The sequence below is a fragment of the Balaenoptera borealis genome (genome assembly GCF_965194805.1).
Source record: "Balaenoptera borealis genome assembly, chromosome: 9".
NCBI lineage: Eukaryota > Metazoa > Chordata > Mammalia > Artiodactyla > Balaenopteridae > Balaenoptera > Balaenoptera borealis.
Window position 1 is genome coordinate 26094537 of NC_138873.1, and position 19830 is coordinate 26114366.

The 19830-nt window shown below is 46.5% G+C and overlaps 1 protein-coding gene and 1 pseudogene across 3 annotated transcripts; both read right to left on the reverse strand.

The window, feature by feature from the left end:
* Positions 1-221: 221 nt before the first annotated feature.
* Positions 222-2670, reverse strand: LOC309635009 (ubiquitin-conjugating enzyme E2 N pseudogene; annotated as a pseudogene). Its single transcript has one exon. The product of its transcript is annotated as a ubiquitin-conjugating enzyme E2 N pseudogene (transcript).
* Positions 2671-2763: 93 nt separating this feature from the next.
* Positions 2764-18489, reverse strand: TNFAIP3 (TNF alpha induced protein 3). 2 transcript variants are annotated; one of them, XM_082405678.1, is made up of 10 exons: positions 18174-18489; positions 17919-18026; positions 14472-14781; positions 10980-11170; positions 10186-10333; positions 9851-10021; positions 8558-8738; positions 6514-7418; positions 5664-5845; positions 2764-4953 (listed from the first exon to the last, which is right to left on the reverse strand). In XM_082405678.1, exons 3-10 carry the CDS (start codon positions 14764-14766, stop codon positions 4669-4671), a joined length of 2358 nt encoding a protein of 785 aa, XP_082261804.1. In that variant the 5' UTR covers positions 14767-14781; positions 17919-18026; positions 18174-18489; the 3' UTR covers positions 2764-4668. The 2 variants fall into 2 exon arrangements, with proteins under 2 accessions (XP_082261804.1, XP_082261803.1); XM_082405677.1 differs by lacking the exon at positions 17919-18026.
* Between the last annotated feature and the right edge of the window lie 1341 nt (positions 18490-19830).

Consider the following 19830-nt stretch of genomic DNA (forward strand, 5'->3'; position numbering starts at 1 on the left):
CTAAATAAAGTTAGACTTGGCTGGAGAGCATATTCTAAAGAACTGGTCAGCTGCTTTTAACCAATGCAATTAGATCACCATAAAAAGGGGGAAAGGAGCCCATGAAATTAAAATAAAACTACCTTCCCCCCACCACCAAAAAAAAAAAAAATAATAAAGAAAAACACCCATGGCCTACAGACACATGAAAGAATGCTCAACATCATTAATCATTAGAGAAATGCAAATCAAAACTACAATGAGATATCATCTCACACCGGTCAGAATGGCCATCATCAAAAAATCTAGAAACAATAAATGCTGGAGAGGGTGTGGAGGAAAGGGAACACTCTTGCACTGTTGGTGGGAATGTAAATTGATACAGCCACCATGGAGAACAGTATGGAGGTTCCTTAAAAAACTACAAATAGAACTACCATACGACCCAGCAATCCCACTACTGGGCATATACCCTGAGAAAACCATAGGTCAAAAAGAGTCATGTACCAAAATGTTCATTGCAGCTCTATTTACAATAGCCAGGACATGGAAGCAACCTAAATGTCCATCGACAGATGAATGGATAAAGAAGATGTGGCACATATATACAATGGAATATTACTCAGCCATAAAAAGAAATGAAATGGAGGTATTTGTAATGAGGTGGATGGAATTAGAGTCTGTCATACAGAGTGAAGTAAGTCAGAAAGAGAAAAACAAATACAGTATGCTAACACATATATACGGAATCTAAGGAAAAAAAAAAAAAGACCATGAAGAACCTATTGGCAAGATGGGAATAAAGACACAGACCTACTAGAGAATGGACTTGAGGACATGGGGAGGGGGTGGGGTGAGATGTGACAGGGTAAGAGAGTGTCATGGACATATATACACTACCAAATGTAAAATAGATAGCTAGTGGGAAGCAGCCGCATAGCACAGGGAGATCAGCTCGGTGCTTTGTGACCACCTAGAGGGGTGGGATGGGGAGGGTGGGAGGGAGGGAGATGCAAGAGGGAAGAGAAATGGGAACATATAGTATATGTATAACTGATTCACTTTGTTATAAAGCAGAAGCTAACACACCATTGTAAGGCAATTATACTTCAATAAAGATGTTTAAAAAAAAAAAGAAAGAAAAACACCCACACCCCTGCAGCTAACCCTGACAACTACCTTCATTCACAGTGCTTTATACTCAAACCATGATGGGGAAATGAATAAAAGCAGAGAAGGGCCACTGCTTTTACACGTTTCGCAACAATCCAGATGACACTTCTAGCCTCTGCTCATGCTTTACAACAGTGAATCAGGACAAGACATAGATTTGCTAATGCGCATTTAATCACCAAAGGACTGAAGATGTCTGGGCTTTTATTCTGTAATGTTTCTAAGACTGTGTCCATTAAATGCAAACGAAAAAGGAAGTCTTGGCAGAACAGGAGAAGTGATGTACACTTGATGATCGGATAGATTTAAACATTATTCATGGCATATAGCCTAGTCCATGCTCTAGCTGTTTCTATGGCTTGGGCTTCGGTGGGCTTCCACTGCTCCGCTACATCATCTGCTAACAGATCATCTGGACTGGGAGCACTTAACAAAGCCTGGATCGATAGCAGAACTGTGCGGATCTGCAGTGCTGGGGACCAGTTATCTTTCAAAACATCTAAACATATTCTTCCCAACTTGTCTACATTAGGATGATAAATTTTGGTCATGAAACGTACTTTAGGGGCTGCCACTGGGTATTCTTCTGGAAGGAATAGTTCAAGTTTAAAAGTCCCTCCCTCAAAGGGGGAATCCTGAGGGCCAGCAGTGACCACATGAACATAACGGGCGTTGCTCTCATCTGGTTCTGCTTTAATGCCGGCACCTGGCTCTGCCAGCAAACGCTGGGTGTCCTTGATAATCCTGCGGAGCAGCCCGGCCATCTTGTCAGATCCCGAGTTCGGCCTCTGGTCTCAAAAGAACCTATTGTTATCAATTAGAGATACACACTGATGTATATGTGAGTGTGAGGACACAATATCTGGAATTTGCTTTAAAATAATCCAGAAAAAAAAAAAGAGGTGACAGATGAAACAAACTTGGCAAGATGTTTCTAACTGTTGAAACTGGATGATGGATATATGGGGGCTCATGATACTCTTATCTGTTTTCTTGTATGTTACAATTTCCCACAGTAAGTTTAGAAATAATTATAAATATTTCTTTAAATGCATGGTTCTAAAATCTGGCTGATGATCAGAATCTCCTGGGCAGCTTTAAAAAAAAAAAAAGAGAGACTCCAGGAGCTGCCCAGTCCTTCGGCATTAATCTTCTATAGGTACACTTGTACTGGGTGGAAGAATGGGCCATTTATAATTTCCCAGGACACTGGTGCCACCGGCGCTCATGGCCAGCACCGTCATAGGTCACCTCTTCTAAGATCTGACCCAGAAGTCTTACACTTCTTCCTCCCCTCTGATTTCTTTCCTCCCTGTCTCTCTCTGCTCCTCCCCCTTGTCTTTTCTCTCTGTACTTCAGTAAGGCTGAGGGCAGGAAACTGCAGAGAAGCACAGGGAACAGGCACCGGCACGTCTTCCCTACTTCCCTCTGGGCCTCCATGCCTTCCCTGTTAAACCAGATGCCTTACCCTTAACAGTCAGTTCTCTTAATATCTATGGGTGGGAGATGTACCCCCAGCCCAGGTGTTCCTTGAAATAAAGTTGTTTGGGAAGTGTGGTCTTAATATTGGGGCCTTTTTCTTTCACCATTCGTAAACAGAAAACATCAAAATTTGTTCTTAAATAATTTACTTTTTAATCTTGACTTCTGTGAAAAGTTACATTTAAATTTAGGAAAACTTGAAGAAAGCCAATAGAGAGTCAACAGTTTTCTATCAGAGACAACTAAATGTGCAAATTTCAAATGTTTTCTATAATAAGTATAAATAATTCCATTTATTCACATTAAGAATGAAAATGTTGATACATATAAAATATTAAAATAGCAACTTCAAAAGAACTAAATGAAAACACTGAAGTTTATCTGAAATCTTTAGAAAGACATTATAAAGAGATCTGTCAAGGAAAAAGGCTTATGGTATCTCAAGGGGAAAACACATCACGTAGGACAAGTAAAGACTATGGAGAGTTAGTTATGGATTGCCAAAATTTTCAGGTCTTAAGTCCAGACCCTCGAAAAAAAAAAAATAGCAGCCTTTACCTCTGGGGACAATGTGTTTCCCTTCTTTTTTCTTCTAGAACAAGTATGAAAGCAACACAGAGAAACTGCAGGCCAAGGACAGAAAGAAATTTCCTCGTACTCATGGTTACAAGGTTGTGCTGTCCCAATGCTAAGGTGGCCACGAGGTCACTGCCCTGCACCCCAGCACAGAGCATGAACACAGCAAACAAAACCATCACCAAACGCTCCATATTTCCCCGTGACCTTCTCCAATCTCATCCCTGCTCCTTCCCAATCGTCTCTCTAAGGAGGTAGGATACGCAGAAGCATCTATACACTGTGGAGAACGGTTTCTCATCGGAGGGCTGGGAAGTGGCTCTGGCCAAAGTTTCACGAGGAAGCGTGAGAGTTTAACGAATTTATTTTCGATGCGACTTCTTCTTTCCAAAATGTGTGGAAAAGGTCGACTCCCCTACTGTGGTCAGGAGTTTGCTGTGTCTATAACATGACTGAGAGCCAGTATGTTATCTCAAGAAGACAGTATAGCAATTTCTGCAGACCAGAAGAAACAGCTTCACTTAAATAACCTGAAAGTTTGCAATAAAATAAATAAAGTGATTACACAGACACAAAAGTCTGCTGGTGGAGTTCACGTGGGCTGTGTCTACGAGTTGTGCTTGCCCCTACAACAACCAGAAAATAGGTTATTATTATCAGTCAGTCTTCTTACTTAAACTTCTGGGGCAGCAGCACAACGTAACAAACAAACAAAATTCCCTCATACATAACACAAGGGGCCATTATGCATGTATACAGGTTTATGCTCACCTCAGTTCAAGTTAACCTTTAGAAGTAAAGACAGTGATCACCAAAAGAGTTACACATGTGCCCACTGAGAATACTCTGAGTTTTACAAGGTGCATATCGCAAGGAGCAGCTAGCTGGTGTGCTTTTCACCGTGGACTTGTTCAGTCCCAGCAGCCTCGGCATCAGTCTGTGGACGGTTCTGCTTCTGCCGGCTCCGTGGGAAAGGAACGAGGCAGGGAGGGAAAAACCATGAACGACTGGCACTCCGCGTCTGCCCGTTATCCCTGAGCTTCCCGAGCTTCCGGCACAGGGCCTGCGGGCCTCAGCTCGCCATCTCCGAGAACTGCTGATGGAGGGCAGGGGGACTGGCTCCGAGCTTCCCAGCCCGCCTGACCTGCGTCTTTCCCCTTTTCTCGAAAGATGACGCAGCAGTCCTGGCACGCGTTCTGAGTCCATGAGGTTCCTGGCCGCCTGCTTGGAAGGAGAGGAGGAGGAGCTCTGGGCTGAAGCCCGCACCACCTGCGGCCAGTCACATGCTTCAGATGCCAGGCCGGTGACCGAGAGCGTCTTTCCTCCCCTGCTCAGAGACACCCTGGGCCCGCCGTGCAGGGCCGGACCCTCGGGTGGCACCGGGGGCGCAGAGAACACAGCACCGTGCGGGCTAAGGCTCCAGGCCCCTCCGGGCCGGGGCTGGCCCCCTGGGTCAGGTTAGCCGTACATCTGCTTGAACTGAAAGCACTCGTTGCAGTAGCCGTTGCACTTGGCGTTGCCGAAGTGGTCACAGGCGGGGGCCCGGCAGCGCTGCGTGGGGGGCTCCTCAGGGACGGGCTCGGGCCGCCGGGCGCTGGTGCCCACGCGCTGGCCGAGGTGCTGGCACTCCATGCACAGCTCCTGGCTACAGCAGGCCAGCACGTCCCTGCAGGTGGCCCGCGTGCACTTGGGCCAGGAGGTGCTCTGGGTGGCTCGGGGCAAGTCTCGGTGCTGGCTCGCCCTCTGGGTGGAGAAAGCAGAGAGAACCACTGTCACGTTCATTGTTCAGGGACCACACGGTGCCATCTCATCCGACGGTGTGGGTTCTACAAAGGGCTGGGTGTGGTGAAGGGCATCTGCCTGACCAAGGGGACAGGGGGAGCCTCCAAGGACCTCTCCTCCCCATCCCATGAGAACAGACCTGGCCCCAGGGAGGCCCGGTGGAACCACCAACCCTAACACGGAGGCCGGCAAAGGCTGGCCCGGCTCGCTTCCGTCTGGATTAATACTAAGGTGCCCTCATTTAGACCGATTCCCTACCACCCTCCAACCAGTAGGAGAGGCGTCTATCAATGAATGTTTGCTTTTCTTATATGCCAGTAAGTGGAGGCACCCGGGATGTTCTGCCTCTTCCTTCTATCTCATAATAAGAGGATTATTTAAGAAAGTCTGCAGTTCTGCTACAAATCCAAGAAGTCTCCGATTGCCATTTGGCTTTTCGGAGGCTTTAACGGGTTTTATTCCACGGCTGGTTTTATTTGCTTCTTAAAATGAATCTAAAGTAAACTTAGGCCATGAAAATCAATAGGAACTGCTGCGCTTCCAGCCCTGGGGGCCAGGCTGACTTTTCCCCTGGTTTTTCCCTGGAACTCAGCAGGGAGGAAAGCCTGCTTATCACTCCGGCAAGGAGGCCGGGCCCACAGGAGAGGGGGAAGTCCCTCAAGATGTCTCACCAGGTGCTCTTCAGTCCTTTTCGCTTCATGAAATCTCTGATTCTGAGCTTCGATGAAACACTTCTGACAGTATCCTTCAAACACACCGCTTCCGAGGGCGCCGCATTCCCTGCCCAGGCAGGGGACAGTGTTCTGGAACCTGGAGGCCGTGGGGCTGGCTTTCCCTGAGGCAGGGACAAAATCTACAAGAGAGCAGAGGCTCATCAGCAACACGTACGGTTCACCAAGCGGACAGATGCTGACGTCAGAGAAACAGACAGGTTCCTAATGCAGATTAGACCAGCTGCGCTCTACCTACGAGAGCAACCTTTCAGAAACCTAGCAAAATAACCAAGAGAAATAATACTAAAATAAAAACATCTTTGACTTTACAGATCTCTCCCTTTGGAACATGCCGCACTGGTCGGTCACAGTAACAGAACAAGCAGAGACATAAAGTGCCCGTCCTTCTTTCAAATTTGAGATTTCAAAAACCACAAATGGACTCTTACAACGTCAGTGAAGGCCGCTCTCTTTCCAGCTACCGCTCATCAGGTTTTGCATTTTCCCTAGTATGCCAGAGTTTCAAAAGAAGTCTCGTTTAAATTCTACCTTACAAACACTACACCACATGACCTTATAAAAACAAGTTCTCTGAACTCTACCCACAGGGCTCTTGTGGGTTTTGGAACGTGCTGTTCTGTGCTTCTGCTTCCACATGTGCCGGCAGAGCCACTGTGACTGTCCCCCCACGCAAGGCACACTCTACGCCACAGCCCCTTCTTGAAGGGGCTCCCTTCTTGAACTTCAGGGGCAAACTGCCTTCTACGTGGGGTTTTGAAACAGGGGTGAAACCCATCCTCTCACTCACGTTTATTTTCTCTGTACTCGATGAAACACAGCGTGCAAAAGCCTTTGTTCTCTGGAGTCCCAAAGTACATGCAGCCCGCTTTCCTGCACTTGCTGGTCCCCGTCCTGTCCCCTGGAGTCCGTGCGGCCGGGGAGCGGCGGCCAGAGGGAGCCTCGGGCCCCGCTCTGCGGCAGGCGTGCGGGGAGAGGCTCTGTGCGAGCTGTGAGGGGTCAGACTTGGAGCGCTGGTGGCAGGAGAGGGGGCTGCTCGAGCTGAGGTTCGGGGCGGGCTCGGCTGTAGTCCTTTTAAAGCAAGCGCTGCAGATCCCATTAAACGTCCTGGTGACGTCCTGGAGGCAGGCTCGGCACTTGCCGGGGTCGAGATGCTGCGCGGGGTCCGAGCGGTGGCCCGCGGGGAGCTGCCGGGCGTTGTGGCATCGCTCGCAGAAGCCATTGTGCTGCACGTTGAGGGTGAAGGGGCAGCCGGGGCTCCTGCACTTCATGGCCGTGGTCTCGCTGAACAGGAAGAGACTGGGTGCTGTCGGAGGGGCTGAGTGGGGACCCCCGGCGGGCTCCTCGGGGCTCCAGGCCTCCCCCCGGGAGGCCCCGAGCACCAGGCGGGGCAGCGCCTCAGGACCTGGCTTGGAGCTGGGCTTTGGGGCTTTGGTTTGTTTCTTTTGCCGCCTCTCCGAGCACTCGTGGCACAAAGGCTGGGTGTTCACGGACATGAAGAAAGGGCAGTTGGGCGTTTCGCATTTGATGTCCATGAGAGAAAGCTGGGGGACGGAAGGTTCCAAAGGATTCTGGGGGTGCGTGTCTCTCCGCCCCTGCTCATTGTTTTCCTGCCACTTCTTGTACTCGTGCTGGACAAGCTCAAAGTAATCATCTACCAGGTTTATTTCTTTGGGTAAGTTAGCTTCATCCAACCTAAAGACCAAAAGGAAAAACATGAGACTACACACATACACACACACACACATGATTTTACACCACTAGATCATAGAGCAAACTTTTAAAATGTGGACTGTGGTGATAATTTCATAACCATTCATTGAAACGCAGCCTATGACGAAGATTTTGCACCCCTAACGTAACACAGTCCAATACTGTTGAGAAGACGTCATTATTTCGAGAATCAGTCTTATTTAATTAATTTTGGTCCACCCCAAATTATAGATAATTCTAAAGAAAGGGCTACTCTCAGGGGCTGCTTCTACACTTAATTACCCTCTTCCTCTTTGAGAAAGTCACTTTTACTTTCTAACTTCTCAGAGATCAAATTTCTAGTGAAACATTATTCAGGGTATTCATTTGCGATGAGCTTACTTTATAGTACAAACTACCTTGTAATGTGTTCTGTATTTTGCTTTATTAATTTATTTTATTAATTTTAAACGTGCACCTGGTCTCTATTGGCGGTAACTGCCACCAGCAGTAACTAAGAGGCATACACACCATCAGGCGCTACCTACTGACTTCTGACTCTGTAATTTGTTCATCTCCACTCTGAGAAACCGATTCTCTTAGGCCTTCTCGGTCTTGTGCATTTCAAGTTCTAGGAAATAGGCATCTCTTTATCATCAAGCCAGTGTTTACAATTTTGATATCTGTACAACCTGCACTCTGGGTCTCTCCTCCCCACCCCATGCGGCAAAGTCACGTGCCTGCCACATAAACACATTCTACAGCTCAGTCTGTGTCTGGTGTGTCTGCCTTACCCAGAAGCCAGGAGAATGAGTGTTTTGTTTCTAAGAATTTTCGCTTGCTAGTCTAGCACTAGGGCAATTAAAAAAAAAACAACCCGTCCTTGATGTGAACGTACTTTTTAAAGCCACAGGGCTGACGCTCAGCATCCAGATATGCAGAAAAATCATTTTGGATAAATTACTTGTTCCCATTTGAAACCCAAGTTAGTGCTACCTGAAGTGATTGTCTCTGACTCACACACAAGCCCCTAAACTTGTTTCACGCTGGAGGAAACCAGCTTCAAATAACTCTACTGTTGGTCTTTGGGGTAGCAGCAGCTTAAAGATAACAAAGGATAGAGCAAAAAACAAACTGCTTACTTTGCAGCGTTAATTAAATGGGTGGTGCCATGGTCCCAGCCTTGAACAGGGATTTCTATCACCATCAGGTACTCTTTCAGGAGCTTTTCCTTCATCTCATTTTCAGGATCTGTCAAAAAGTGAACTTTTAAGTCTTCGAATCTTCCTCTCTCTCTGTTAACAAGTGGAACAGCTCGGATTTCTGAGGGAAAAAAATAACACATCAGCAAAACATGATTCTACTAAATGAGATTATGTGTGAGGCCATATATATAACGACTACATTTTGAAAATGCAGAAAGGATACAACTACAGAGTGGAAAAGTATTATCTAGCCACAAAATCAAATGGGGAAACGAACTGTGCTAAACTCTAATAAAAAACACACGGTTGGGACTTCCCTGGTGGTGCAGTGGATGAAAATCCGCCTGCCAATGCAGGGGACACGGGTTCGAGCCCTGGTCCGGGAAGATCCCACATGCCGCGGAGCAACTAAGCCCGTGCGCCACAACTACTGAGCTTGCACTCTAGAGCCTGGGAGCCACAACTACTGAGCCCATGCACCTACAGCCCGTGCTCCACAACAAGAGAAGCCACCGCAATGAGAAGCCCGCGCACTGCAACGAAGACCCAATGCAGCCAAAAATAAACAAAATTTTAAAAATCCAAAAAAACCAAAAAAACCCTACACGGTTTCCAGGAGGCCCACAGCATATTAAGCAGCCTGGAGACAGTAGGTCTTATTGGTTAAATCCCACACTCAGAACCAGACCGACCTGGGTTCGAGTCCTGACTTTGCTACCATCCATCTCTGTGACATCAGGTAAGTTATTTAACTTCTCTGGGATTCAAGTGCCTCATCTGTACTATAAGGCTATCGCATCCACAGGGATGCTGTGAAGATGAAGTGAAATGAAATAATGTACCTAAGCCTTTGTAAAGTGCCTTATTAGTTCCTCATTAAGCTACTACAATAATAGCTAACCTGCCAGACATTTACCTGCCCCATGCCAGGCACTGTATTATGGGCTAATTAAGAAATGGTAGCAGTAATATATATTATCTCCTACTTGCCACTAACATGCTGAAAGTACTTCCCAAACTATAGACAAAAAGTTGCGGGCACATTACGATGACTGTTATTGCATCACTGTTGCTAAACAACTGACAGAACACTGTATTTCAATAAAACTAATACACTTAAATGAGACTTTCAATAAGGAGCAAAAAAGCAAACCCTGACGTTCAGGAGGAACGGGGTGTACCAGTATCTAACAGCAAGTACAAATGTGAATAGATGCTCAGTTTTCTCACCAGGTCCACTGTCCTTCATGGTCACCAGGGGTACAAAGTGTTGGCTGTCGTAGCCGAGAATGATGGGGTATCTGTAGCATTCCTGCGCAGGCCAATGGAGAGGCAAGTAAATTCCGCCCACCTTCAAAGGAGCGAAATTGGAACCCGATTCCAAACTTCTCAGCATTTTGTCTGTTTAAGGAAACAGAAAGAAACAATAAGGCCCTCCGTGGCTTTCATCAGATTCCATTCAACTATGGTCTCCTGTAACTTTGGTAGCATGGGTTTTGCTAAGAGGTAAAGCGCTAAAGCTGAAAAGCACTTAAATACAGGTAAGCCCTCAGCAGGCATCTCACCTGAAATGACAATGATCGGCCTTCTGAGGATGTTGCAAAGGACAAATATGTGTATTTCTTCCAGTGAATTATACTTAAGTCCACTGCGGGCCACTGGTATGTCCGTGGATGCCATTTTGACAAGGCTGTCCCATTCATCAGTCCAATTCTAAGGGGACAGAAAGGAAATCATTGAATGTACTCTGCACTAAAAAACAATTCTGGCTTCACTCTATAATCAATCACTTGTATCACTCAGCTTACTTTTACCCTTTCTTGAAATTATCATTTAAACGATCACCCTTTTGTCCCCACTTTGGTTTTCTTCCCTTACTTTTTTCCACTACAAGGCAAACTCAAAAGTAGGGGAGGATGGGGACAGCACCTGCTTTCAAAAAAATCCCTGATGAGGCATAATGTCAATGCTCCTCATCCAAATGTGCACAAAAATCCCAAACTTGTGACTGAAAATGGGGAGGCACCCGTCTGAATTTGATTGGCTGGCGCTCAGTAAAGCATGAGAAGGGCAATCAAACTGAAAAACAACTAAAACACCACAGGGAAGCCCAAGATCAGAAAGATCATTCTAAAATGACTCCCCAGCTGGGAAGCTGCTGCCCTGAAGCCCCCCAGCAGTGACAAGAGCCTCAGGTCCATCCCACAGGAGACTTCTGGTGTTTTCCATCGACTCTGCTTTGCCAAGTTCATGTGACCCGGCAAATCACATGCTCCTTGAGAGCAGGGACTGGCCGAAGGTACTGTTTTGCCACCATGGAGCTCTGTCAATAGATGCTTGATGAGGAAACACAACATACCCGGGTATCGTAGCAAAGCCCCGTTTCCACGAATTCCTGAGACTTAAGAGACTCCAGCTGCCAGCGGAATTTAAAGTTGCGGGTGTCCGTCTCCTTGAGGGTGCTGAAGAGCGCCTTCCTCAGGACCAAGTCTGTGTCCTGAACACCCCACATGTACTGGGAAGCAGCGTGCATGAGGCAGTTTCCGTCACCTGAGGACAGAAGGGAAGCAAATTCAAGCAATCTACATCTAAGGCCTAGTAGGGGTTTACAGAATAAACTAGCCTTACGGCTACCATGCGGGGACCCAATAGCGCTTGTGAGAAACGCCAGTGGTTTAATGTCTTAGTCGAAGGGCTAACTGGTAACATTTCACAAGGTGATGACAGCTTTAACGAAAGAAAAATATATCATTCTTTGAACTCTTATTTTTAATGAATGATACTAACAGAGCCAAGGAACCAGGGACCGAGAGTCAGGGGCCCTTGGTTCCAGCCTGGCTCTGCCCTAACTAGTTTAGGTGACCTTGGGGGGAAATTCCTTAACGTCTGAGTATTTTTCCTTTGGAAATGAGGACATTGGATTATGATCTCTGAAGTCCATTCCTTCCTAACATGCCTTGATTTTCTGGCTAAGACGCTGGCACTATTGCTCTCTGACTCTGAGAGAGAACCCCCAGGGTAACATGCTCAAACTAGGAAGCTGGTCTGGCTCCATTTACTAGACAGGGACGGTCTGGCCATGACTCAGCGGTACATGACTTGACCATCCCACCACAGCCTTTGGGGCCTGGGAGCTTCCTCTCCTGGTCTGTAAAGTGGGATTGAGAAGCTGAATTACCTACTGCCTGCCCACCTCACCCCCAGAAATGCCTTGTGTGAACCCGCCTGTTAGCAATTAGAGTCCTTTTTCAGAGTTAAAGAGGGCCTCGATGTCTACATTTGAAAATAATTCAGCGTTTAGGGCTGGCACTTGAAGAATTTTGAGCCTTTTGAGAAAAAGATAGGTCTAATTTTATTCTATCACTTTGTTACTTTTATAGGTTAAAATCCACAATTCATGAGACTGCATTGCTTTTTGAACTCCAAAGAATAAACATTTTGGAGGTCTGTTTAATATTAAAAAAGTTAACTCCTTAGTCTCTTTTGGGAAGTGCATAATTGTTTTTATAAAGAAAAGTTCAATCGTGTTCTTACTTTGTTCTATGGGGCAATAAAGCTATTTGAAATTTTATCAAATCTTAATTATAGTCAACTGTAAACAACAACAACAACAAACCCTCAAAAATATATCTGCAGCCAGTATCCGTTCGTTTACACACTTAGAAAAACTAGCTAAATAAACATTCAAACAAATGAACCAAAAAGATCGCTCAAGGCTTGTGTCTTGGCAGAAATGTAGCAACAACTGCATTCTGTTGAAATTTCCCCTTTGCAAAATCTAGAGCAAAGATAAGGCTTTTTTTCTTCTTGTGCTTACTTTCAGTTCTTTATTGAGATGCACCAGCATAAAATTCCCTAAGTAACATCTGGAATTCCCCAGCGCTAAGTTATTTGACTAGCAATTGAGCAACAGCTATTGTACTTTTTGTTCTGGTGTGTAGACATTTAAAGTGCGAAGTGCACCCTGGACTTTCCAAGTGGGTGTGGTCAGGGTGAGCTGGAATAGGGCTACTCATTATACAAGTGAAATCGCTGCAGCCAATAGACGTTGGAATTTTTCACATGAAGTTTCAATTTTATGCCACCTACTCCCTTCCTCATTCACCACAGTCTCATATCCTCAAATGCAAACTTGTGAATCACCCCCTCCCCAAACAGACCATTGACTTTGTAGAGCCCTCCTATAGGGGGAAGGCTTAAAAAAAAAGTGCTAATAAAAATCAGAGAGGAAAAGTCATTTGTTTCCTTCCTTCCCCTAAATATCTTTTCTTCCTTTTCCAGAAATTTAAGGAACTTTTTTGCAAGTGGTGAAATAAAAGGATTCTGAGCCTAAAAATCCTTACTTCTCAGAAAATGATATCAGAATGCACTTGCTTTTGTAGTTTTGTTTGGAGCGTGAATCCTTGATTTAAATGACCTATCTTTGCAAAGCCAGTATTTACTTTTTATATTCCATTTTTTTCTCTTAAGGAACCAGAGCAAGTTAACCCTAAAATCTCAGTTCAGTTCATGATAATATGGTTTTTCTCCTTCTACCACATTTCTAATTTGGCAGAATCTCTTCTTTCCAACTCTCCCACCTCTTTTTGTAACCAAATGGGAGAGAGTTAAAACCACAGACTGTCAGGAACATAAACCCCTTGATGATGACTTAACATAATTACCTACTTCTAAGCATCACTTGACTTAATGCCAAGAACAACGTAAACACTACGTAGCCCCAGTTTTCTTTCTATGTTTCTAAGAATCTATGCTTCAAAAATAAAAGCAAGATGTTGAGGTAATGCTAACTTCCAGAACCAAAGGAAAAAAACATGTCCCTCAATCATGCCAAGTTACCCAAGTCAAAAATGGCCAAAGTGAATGTTCCAATTTATTTAAGTTGATGTTCTTATCATCTCACTGTCAACAAGGATGTACTAATTTTGCCCTTCGACGTATTATTTTGATTGGGATGGTTTAGGGTTGTCACTGATCTGAGGACAGGAGCCTTTTGAGAAAAAGGCCTTACTTAAGACCATAAGCAGTCTACTTGCTTCTTGTAATAATTCGCTACATTTATAAAGTAGAATTTTGTATCTGCATGAAACAGTATGTTCGAACGTTTCTGTGATGTGCATACTCTTGCTCAAAGGAAATAAATAAAAAACAAAACAGTAAAGCTTAGAACAGGAAACACCTACTAGTCATAAAAGGCCATTGGGTAGACAGTCACAGACAGCAAGAAATGCAGTACAGTACTAGGAATCCCTAAAAAAACATGAAGTAGAGGTCTAAAACCTGCACTAAAAATCTCAAGTATCTTTCTAGTTCATATCATGGGATTGTAGGCAACAGAACCCAGGTAAGGGAGGAGCTGACAACAGTCACTGGTTAACCCATAAAATGTCACTGATTCAAGAAGTGTAAGGCCATCATCACAAGCATTTTCTAATGACAGTGGGAAACGCTACCAGTTTTCACACAATGCTTTCCTTTTGAACTTAAAGCCTTTTGATATTTCCATTACTGGCTAAGGAAGGGTATTTCACAGATGATTAAACAGTTGCAAGAATTACATACAGAAGTCATACATACATACCGTACACATATACTTAATAGGTGCATGGTGTCTAGAAATGCATTCTTAAAGCCTCAGTGTGCTCTGCTGTCTAACATACACTAGAAAATATCCTTAATTAAAATATTCACAAAACAAGCTTGCTTTCGTTACGTGCCCCTTATAGAATCTCTCTACTAAGGTACCTACGGCCTTAAGAGATTCGATTTGTCCTGGTGCTATTACCTTCTAAGAAATGGGCACCCAGGCCGGTGGGAGCCACCCCAGCCCCCAGACAAAAGCACGTCTTACCATTTGTTTTCAGCGCCACAAGCTTCCTGACTTCTCGACACCAGTTGAGCTTCTTCTGGCTTTCCAGGGAGGCCTGGATGTTTCTGTCGATGAGAGCATTGTGGATGATCTCCCGAAACTGTGGACAAAACTGGCAAGTTCTGAACATTTCCAGTGTGTACCGGTGCATGGCTTTAAAATGGTGAATGATTCCATTGGTGGGTTTAAAAATATCTTCTGGAGTTCTCTCTCTTATCTTCACAGCTTTCCGCATATTGCTCAAATACAAAGCCAGAGGAAGGAGTTGCTCAGCCATGGTGCTCTCCAACACCTGAAGAGGAGGGAAAGAAAACCCCATGCCGTTAGCTCGGCTTTGATATGACTCCTATATACCTGCCTGCAGGAAACCCCAGTGTTTGATCTTGTCATTACCCTAAGCGGTAGGCAAAAGATCTTAGTCACCTCTACTCCCAGGATACTAGCTGGCCCCAAAGATGAACTCACACCGGACTGTTTTAAGTTACATCACTTTTGAAGATTAGTCTAAACAAGAGAAGGAAGGCGGGGAGTGGGCAACGAGGAGGAGGGGAATAACCCATGTTTTCAGTAACATTTGTCAGGGAGCCAAGCCTGTCTGTCAGCAACAGGTATGGTGCCTCGTAACCGACTGAAAATCCCACTTCATCCTGATGCCGCTCTGGGGCAGCCACTGGATTTTAGGCGCCCTGAATGCCAGTTACAGGCACAATGTAGTCCTGACAAGTCTGGCTCCTTTCCTAACAGCACCACCGAGCAACCCTTGCTCTTAGGCAAAGTCTTGATTGACCTCTTTCAAGCACTCCCTCCCTATACTGGAAAGATAATAAATATTTTGTGAAAAATCCTGCAATTTTATGCTGCCACCTAGGCTATTGATTGGACTCTTCTCTTTAGTCTCCAAAAGAAATATTTATAAAGCATTTACTTGTAAAATGTATTATAATATACAAAGAGTTAAACTGAATGTTTTATAACCAACAAAAAAGCTTATTCCCAGCAAGATGTTTTGCAATTTTAAGAGCAAACAGTCAGCGGTCTTTCAGAACCTCTCCACTGAACTTAACAACATCAGAATGAAAAATAGAATAATAATAACAATAATAGAATAATAAATTCTATACTTCCAAGAGCAGATATTGGAAGTACAGAATTATATTCTATATAATTACAGAATTAACTGTATTACTTCAACTCAACCGTCAACCAAATTTTATTATCGTCCTCCAGGTACCAACACTCAGATGGATTTCGCACCCTGTCTTCACCCTGAAATCTTCAAACACAATGAACTGGTGGAAAGAAATAAAAGTCTGGAAGCAGACAAGGAAAGAAGTTTCAGCCAGAGGGACCACTCAGGACAAATGAAAGAGGAGGGGGGCAAACCCCAGCATCTCCAACCCATGCCAACAGCATGGAATGATGGAATGATGTAACGTGGGATCTTTACAGAGCAGAGCTTTGTGGAGAGCCAGCTCACATGCGCTGGCCCTTAGTAGGGTACCTTGCCATCCATCCTAATTTCCAAAATGAAGACAAAGACACTTTCAGAGCATGAAGAGAGCCCCTAGGAAGTTTCACTGCATTTGTTGATCCCACTCCTGTGTCATACTCTTTACCAGGGCAAGCCTCTAGCTGAGAAAGAAGCTAAACCAATGTAAGAGGGAGAAGAAACCTAGATTACAGAGAAGCCAGTCCTGGTGGGTCTCAGCTCTCTCAAAGCCATTGATTAAATGGTCTAAATTCTCATGGCCCGCTCCAAGGAGAGAGGTAGACTAGAAGACTCTGAGGTTGCTTCTAGAGGTGGTAGATTTAGCTCAGGATTCCTTATCTGATAGCTGGATGGTGCCTGGAAGAAGTCATTCTCTGGGTCAAATGGTAATCAGTGCTTTGATGTCAGATATTCCTTGCAGGTGGATTTGGGCAAAATCATGGCAGGACCACAGACACAACGAAGGGACAAAAATATCACACACACTTCCCCTTGGTGGCATGGCAAATGCCTCTTTCACGATGTCATTCATTTGTCCATCCATCACTCAACAAGCACTGCCTGACCACATACTTCTACTGCCTGACCATCAGCTTGATGCTGAGGCTAAAGATAAAGACAACCTTATTGCCCGGCTTGAAATCACATGACCACCTTAGTCTCCATCCACGGCAACTGCAGTACCGGTCCTGCTCAGGTAGGTCCCACACCATCCAAGGGAAGGGCTTTGCTGAGAAGCCCGGTCTTCCAACACCCGCCCTTTGCTAATCTCAGGACACCACTCCTGTGGTTGCAGTGCCTGCTTCTCTCACAAGGAAACAGACAGACAAGAGGAAGATTTGAAACAAGCTAGTTGTAGCCTCTTTTTGCTTTTTTGACTCTTCTATTATCTTCTTCTTCACCTAAGATCTTTCAGCAAAGTTCTCAAATAGTGAGAGCTGGAACCATAGGCAAGACATGCAAATGTCAACATTTGAAAGCCCGGTGTCACCTCACTCATAGGTTCAGCCTCGCACGGCCTGCAGAACCGCCTCCTTAAAAGAAATCAAAACCCACCGCCCAACTGCCCAGGACTTGGACTTCTCCACACTTAAGATTAAAGAATAATCTGACCAGTGATAAAGAATTTCTGAGCTATGACTGTAATGTCCTTATATGCAAAGACAAACAACATTACCCGTAACGCTTCTTTCATGTTTGTTACGTCATTGGCTTTTTATCAACAAATATCGACTTTTTAGAAAGTACCCCTCCAAAAATTCAAAAATTGTACAAAGAATTGGAAAAAAAAAAAAAAAAAAAAAAAAAGAAGCACTTTAGACCACCGAGACTGAAGCAGTAACTGGCTGTTTAATACTCTGGGACATTAGGGCTGTGGTCCAGAGGACCCTGAAACACTGGTTCTCTCAGAAGGCTGCCCTGAGATATTGACCAGAGCGGCTTTCCAAGGAAAGATCAGAGGCAGGGAGAACTGAAAACAAAGCGGTCTCGACAAGTTCTGAGCTCCTTCCTTACTTAATACCACGGCTTTCCTGAAAGGCCAGGTGGCAGGATGTGGGACGACCCCAGCTGACAAAGACAGTCTGACTGGGGGATAGGGGCCTGCAGATGCTCTAAACTGGAGCCCCCAAAGGCAGGCCGACCACCCACTGCTACACGCATACTTCTCTGACACTGCTTAACTCTCAGTGTCTGCAAGCCGTCCCCGGGAAGTTGAGCTGACCTGGCTCCCCGCCCCCTGGGTTTTGCTGCCCCTGAGACATCCCACACCTTTGGGCTGGTGCTACAACAATCTGGAAAGAGGCCACAGCAGTTTGCAAGGGCTACGTAGCCGTAAGCATGCAGAGCTTGATTCCAAAAAAGACAAGCCAAAGAGCAAAGCACCAATGACCACCCGCGACCAAGCGGCCCCGGGGGCGACTCTCCCCGCAGGCAGCTACCTTTCAAGTTCTCTGCATTATCTGCAAGAAACAGCTGGCTGGATCCTTGAATCCCGGCTGTCACCCCAACATCTGGCGCGGCCCCCTCAACTCTCAGCAGATCAGAACCTACAACGGGTACAAACGGCCAAAAAACTCCCCTCTGGAACCGCTGCAAAACCAAGGCCAGGTCGACGGGGCCAGCCCGCGGGTCGCTGCCAAATTCGCACCCGCAGCCCTTGCCCGGGGGAGACGGCACAGGGACGCGGGGGTTACCTCTTCGGGACACGCGATCCTCTGCAGAAACCCCAAGTGCAGGTCAGGACAGGCGTGCGCAGCCGGCTGGGGTCACGGTCGGGGTCGGGGCCAGGTGGAGGCGGCGCCCCATGGACGCTCTGCTCGGGGTTAGTTCGCGGGCCGCGCCGGCCGGAGGTGCGGATCTCTTCTGCCGCCGCCGCTGCCGCCGCAGTTTCCCCGGCGGCCGCTCTTGCTGCTCCGCCCCCGCGGCCCCTAGCTCGTTGCACTTGGCCGCCGCCAAGGCTGCAGACTGCCAGTTCTCTTTTTTCCCTTTCTGTTTTACCGCCCGCGGACAGCCGGGGATTTCCATCCAGGGACTTTCCAGTCACGTGACGCGGCCGGGCGCCCGGAGCCGGTGGTCTCCTGCCGCTAGGGGGCGCAGGAGACGCGGGAGGCCCGATGCGCTCCGCCCCGCCCCGTCCCCGCCCCGTCTCCGCCCCGCCCCGCCTCGCCCGACGCCCGGAGAAACTCCTGCGCCCCGCCCCGGGGTGTCCCCGCGTGAGTCACCTGGGCATTTCGGAAGCTGGACTCAACGTCACATCCATGTGGAAATCGCAGTGATGGGAACTGGAAATGAAATAGGTTCTTTTTCTCAGCCGTTTTTCTGCAGAAAATCATCAGCTGTGGAGAACAGAAGGGAAATCATAAAGAAAGAAAACCCTAAAAACCACCACAGGCCTGCGCTGGGTTTGCAAAGCTTGGACTGCGCACGTGATGAGCTCGTAGGGGAGCGCCCAACTCTGGGCCCCCGGGGGGATTTCGAGAAAAAGATGCAGTCACAGCCCTTGGTCCCCATCCGCAGCATTCGTGCCAGCCCCGGACCCCAGGCTGCTGCGATGCCGTTTCGAAGTGACGTCAGATCTCGTGGCCCTGCAGCCTCGAAATTCTCAGGGGCAAAGCCAGTCTTAGATAAAATTAAGAATCAGAACCACTATAACCCCCGTCCTTCACTTGATTGATTTCCCATCTCCATTTCTGCGTACCAGGGGCCCGGGTGGCATCCCATTCAGGTAGCATATCAGTTGAGAAATCACTTCTAGTCCCTTCCTGTCCTTGCCACGTCCCCCTAAGATCTTATTAGGAGTCTTTTCAGCCCCCCTCACGCCCCCTTATTAAATAGCATTCTAAGGGCAGTGTCTTCACCTAGAGGGTGTCCTGTGGAAATAGGAGTCAGCCCCCTTGGCTGTGCAGGAACATGAGTTGTGGAGAGGGGGCACTAGGTCCTTTTACTGTCTTGGTCACCCCCTTGGCTCGGCTCATTTTCTAGAATGACTTGACTAGAACCAGACTGAAGTATTCTGTACCACTGCCCCCTTGTAGACTTAGGTATACTTGTCAGGCCATATATCTCAAGTTTTGAATTATAAAAATATACTCCTCTCTCCAGTAAGAACCTGCAGAGCGTGGGCTGGAGGCTGCGTGGAGTGTGGCACTTAGAAGAGAGAGTCAGTAGTGACCAAGGTCCCAGGGCTGGTGCTGGTCATTTGAAACCGATGGCTGGAGTTTTTTCCAACTCCAAACCTCCTGGTATTTGTCGTCCTCTCATTCACAAATGTTTTCAGCTGCCAACACTCAAACAATGGATAGTCAAGCTAGTAATATAATAATGATAACGGTGATGATACTGCTTATCAAG